This window comes from Bison bison, unplaced genomic scaffold (genome assembly GCF_000754665.1).
Source record: "Bison bison bison isolate TAMUID 2011002044 unplaced genomic scaffold, Bison_UMD1.0 scf7180017864471, whole genome shotgun sequence".
In the NCBI taxonomy this organism is placed as follows: Eukaryota; Metazoa; Chordata; class Mammalia; order Artiodactyla; family Bovidae; genus Bison; species Bison bison.
This window is the reverse complement of record NW_011495032.1, coordinates 41,184,833-41,189,736: the sequence shown is the minus strand read 5'-3', so window position 1 is coordinate 41,189,736 and position 4,904 is coordinate 41,184,833. Positions and strand designations below refer to the sequence as shown.

At 51.1% G+C, this 4,904-nt stretch overlaps 1 protein-coding gene across 1 annotated transcript in view; it reads left to right on the top strand.

Annotated features, from left to right (window-relative positions):
• The window catches only part of FEV (FEV (ETS oncogene family)), a 25,393-nt gene that overhangs the window by 4,347 nt on the left and 16,142 nt on the right, over window positions 1–4,904 (top strand). Inside the window, exon 4 of the mRNA XM_010861292.1 lies at window positions 512–660. Coding sequence (XP_010859594.1) covers window positions 512–660 — 149 coding nt within the window. The remainder of the gene's footprint in view (window positions 1–511; window positions 661–4,904) is intronic.

Here is a 4,904-nt window from a genome sequence, read left to right as displayed (position 1 = left end):
GGGGTAGGGGCAGGAAGGTAACCAGACGCCCAGCTCAGGCGTGCGCAGAAAGGCCTGGCAAGGAAAAGCTCCAGAGAATGAGGGCCGGCAGGCTTGGGTGCTACTGGAGGGAAGTGCAGAGCTCCTAGTGAGTGGGTTCCAGCAGCAGCCCCCCTCCTCCCTTGCCCGACCCCTCCTCCGCCTGCCTTGCCAGGCCTTCCGCTTGCCCCTTCTCACCTTACCCCATCCTGACTTCTCCCAACGCGCCCTGGCATCCCACCTACCCTCATCGCACCCGTCCTTCCACAAGTTCCTTCCCTCATCCCAACCTCCACCCCAACTTATCTTGTCGTCTTCACATCATCTCAACCATCCCTCAGTCACCATTTCATCCCCTTCCCCACCTCCCCTCTCCTCCCTCTCCTACCCTCACTTAGACTTGTTTTCTCACTCCCACTCACCACCCCCCTCCCCCGCCCGCCGGCAGCATCTCCAACGTTCTCTTTTTCTCTGGATCTGCATTCTTTTTCAGAGGGGAACCTCCCTCTCTGCGCCGGCCTCTCCCCTCTGGGCTTGCGGCTGCAAACCTCCTTCTCGCGGGTGGCGCGCGCCCTCTGCTGGTCTGAGGAAGACAAGCCAGAGCCGGGTTTTGCAGCTAAGCTGAGGATCCGACATGCGTGCGTGCGTGCTCAGCCGCTTCAGTCGCGTCGACTCTTTGCGACCCTATGGGCTGTAGCCCGCCAGGCTCCTCTGTCCAGGGGATTCTCCAGGCAACAACACTGGAGTGGGTTTCCATGTCCTCCTCCAGGGGATCTTCCCGACCCAGGGATCGAACCTCGTCCTTTATGACTCCTGCATTGGCAGGCGGGTTCTTTACCACTAGTGCCACCTGGGAAGCCAAATTTGGCTTTCAGAGAGGAGGGCAAAGGAGCCCTGCATCCCAGGTCTCACCTCGAGAAACCTGAGAAGTGGATCAAGTGGATGGTCCTCCTGGCTGGGCCATTTTATTCACCACCTGAGGCTTTTCTGAGTACTGTGCCCACCGGAGCCCACAGCTCTTAGGCTTTCTTCAGGCCTTTTACAAAACGTGTAGGCAGGACAGCTGCCTTAAATGCGTTCCCTTAGACGGAAGCAACACAAAGGACAAGCCCTTCTCCGTGGTCCTGGTGTTTCTTTCCCAGGGGCCATATCCCTCCTGGGCCAAAGGTTCCTCACTTGTTGCCTGGAGACTGCCTGGGCTCCCACAAGGCAGCTGAGGAGAGTTCCCTGTGCCCTGTGGGCAGGAAATGCAGGTCAATTATTAATAAGTGCAGGGAGAGCCTGAATGCCCCTTCCCAAAGGGAATGAAATCGAGGTCCATCTAGGGAAAGAGTATTTCTTTTCATCTTCACTTTATTTTTTTCTGGTTTTCTAAATAACACACTCAGCATAGAAAATTTGAAAAATAGACAACAAGGCCTCCATTAAATACTAGTTGAATGAAATATGTAATGAAGCACGGGGAAAAGTCACCTACAGTCTCATTACACAGAGGTCACTGTTTATAACCCTTTGTCATAATCACCTTCCTTTTTCTCTACGCCCTTTGGAATTGAATGGTGCCTGCTTTAGTCCCTTTCTGGAGAAGGAAATGGCAACTGGCTCCAGTATTCTTGCCTGGAAAGCTCCATGGACAGAGGAGCCTGGCAGGCTATGATCCATGGGGTTGCAAAGAGTCGGACATGATTGAGCAACTAACACACACTTAGTCCCTTAACATTCTGGCATCAGCACGTTCCATGTTGCTATGCTCTGCAGACCTCATGAGGTGGATGGGTGGGATCATGTATTTCAGGCAGCAGATGGCCAGGGGAGGAGTCTAGCCTGGTGAGGAGCTCAGTGACTTTGGGGGAGAGGCAGAGGGCCTCTCTGCAGAGAGTAGAAGCTGGGGGGAAAAGAATACACAGGGGAGACAGAACCAGGTTCCAGAAAGATCTGGGCTGCTAAGAATTGTGGGTTGAAGGTAAAAAGGTGAAATTTCCTGGCAAGGAGTGTGAGATCCTCTTCTTAGATCTCTAAAGGCCAGAGTGTGAGATATGAAAGGGTGGGGCTCAGTAGAGCCTATGTGTAAATGAGCAGTGTCTTAGTTACAATGTTACATGGAAGACTGTAAGCTAAATGAAGAAGAACCACTGTGATCTGAGGATGCATTGATGCAGCTATGGACACCCTAGAATGAAGGAAATGATCCACTTGCTGTAATGATTGTGCCACCAGGACTTCCCTGATGTTCCAGTGGTTAAGAATCCACCTGCCAATGCAAGGGACATGGGTTCCATCCCTGGTCCAGGAAGATTCCACGTGCCTAGGAGCAACTAAGATCCTGCGTCACTACTGAACCTGTGCTCTCGAGCCCACAGGCCACAATTGCTGAAGCCCATGTGCCACAGAGCCTGTGCTCCACAACAAGAGAAACCACGGCAACGAGCAGCTCACACACCACAACCAGAGAGTAGCCTCTGCACGCTGCAACTAGAGAAAGCCCACATGCAGCAACTAAGATTCAGCACAGTCAAAAAATAAATTAAAAAAAATGATTGTGCCCCCAGCATGTTGTACACGGTGTTATTAATAGATAACACTTTCAGGAGAAGATCAAATGGAGGACAGATAGAATAGTGGACCCACCAAGTGAAGAAGGAAGAATGCTGGAAAACCAACCGTGGGAAACATGGTCTGGGAAATCACAGTAAGGAATGAGGCACAGAAGCTGTCCTCAATTATTCAGAGAGCTTTCTTGTGGCAGAGCACCCAGATGCATGTACTGGGACATGTGGTGGAAAGCTACAGTGAGGCAGATATGTCAACTTGATCTCATGAAGAACCTTCTGCCATGGACCTTGATGAGGAGTGCTTTGTCACTGGACTACTAACCTTCCTTAAAAGGTTGAGAGGGGAGGTGGGTTAGCTGACTTTGAGATTCAAAGTCCTGTGAGTGAGTTGGTAAAAGAGGGATTTGGGCATCATTGGGAAGCCAGGGGAAGTGTTAGACGGTTTTCTTACCTATGGCCTTCTCTGTGGCTCCGATGGTAAAGAATCTGCCTGCAGTGTGAGAGACCTGGGTTTGATCCCTGGGTGGGAAGATCCCCTGGAGAAAGAATGGTTACCCACCCAGTATTCTGGCCTGGAGAATCCCATGGACAGAGGAGCCTGGGCGGGCTACAGTCCATGGGGTCGCAAAGAGTTGGACACAACTGAGTGACTTTCACTTTCGCTTCCACTTTTTCTTGCCTATGACATCACATCCTTAGAGCTCACCCTGCCCCTCTATTCTTTCCTTCACACAAGCCAGTTTGGGAAGCTTGGGATTGGGCATTAGAAAACCCGAGTTCTGGTCCTAGATTGGCAACTGACTTACTATTTAACCCTCAGATAATTCTTCTGGGATTCCATTTACTGTGGTCTTGGATTGATTCCGTTCCACCCAAGCCCTGATGGAGCCACACTCTTACCATACTCAGCTTCCTGACGACCCAGGCCTGTCCTTACTGACCCTTAACCCCTTGGCCTTTGGCTCTCCAAGGTATTGATCCCACCATTGCTTCTCTCTCCCAGTCCAGGGTGCAGCCCCTCTTTCATTCCCTGAAGGTCTGCCTTTTCTCTCTCTCTTCACTCATGTAACTGGTCAAAATATGACTCACTCACCACCCCAGCCCCTGCCATGCACTTGCATGACAGAGTTTACAAAGCACTTTCACATCCATTGATTTATTGATTCTGTCCAGGGTCAGGGAGGAAGACAGCGGGGCAGGGATGGCTTTATCCACTCGGAGGATAAGTTAACCAAAGCCTAAGATGTTGAGAAACTTGGCCAAAGTCTCAGGGCTTGTCCCAGGCCAGGTTCCTCACCAGGCCTTCTCCCAGTGCTCTGAGTGGCTTCTCCACAGTTCCAGGTGGCCTTGGTCACCGTGTTGTGGGATCACTCCCCCATCCTCTCAGGATTACACAGACCCGTGTCTTCTCCACTGACGTGTGTTCCTTGTGACCAAGCTCCACTTGCCTTCACTTGCAGATAGAATCAGAAATCCAAATAGCATGCCGTGTGAGGACATCCATAGCCACGTGCTCTAGATCTGCACAGCCACAGAGATGCCACCCAGGGCGCTGAGGCTTACAGAGCACCTTCTCATACATCAGCCCATGTGATCACAGGCAGACACCAAAATGGGTTGCTGTGATGTACTTTTCTGGCTTTCATTCCTTCATATTCCCTTTAAAGTATCTTTCAAATGCTCTTCACTTCAACCTGTTCCTTAATCTTTCCTATAATTCACAGCAAGTAGAACTGCTGATAATAAAATATGTGTCTGCCATTCACTGAACCTGACTCTGTGCCATGCTCTGCCCTATGCTAATACTTTACCTGTGGTCTTTCCTTTGCCCTGGCCACACCTTGCCAGGTGGGGATGATTATCTCCACTTTCAGGTGAGGAAAATGAGGCTTTGAGAAGTTGAGTGACTGGCTCAACACGTGACCCCATAGCTCAAGTCCTCACCCATCACACCAGCTCCTCTCTCACTGGGCCTTCCTGGAAAGCCTCTTCCTCGTGTGGAGGTGACCTGCAGCCTGCCCAGATCAGGTGTACTCCATCCACTTATCTAGTCATAGCAGGTGAATTCCCAGGAGGCTTCCCAGTGGGAAGTCACACAGCCGGGAACTAGCTGAGACCCTGTCATCTTAAGTTCAGTACGTTGTCCAGTTGCCCCATAAAGAAACGGAGGATGCACTGAGTATAGAAGGCTGACCTGTGTGATGGTTATGGCCATATAACCATTCAAGAGATGGGTTCTTGGTGAAGCTCACCGGGTGGGTGACTGGCCTCAAAAAGTAGGTGTAACCACTCAAGTTCCTTCCCAGGGTATATGGAAGGCATCTGATTGGGACT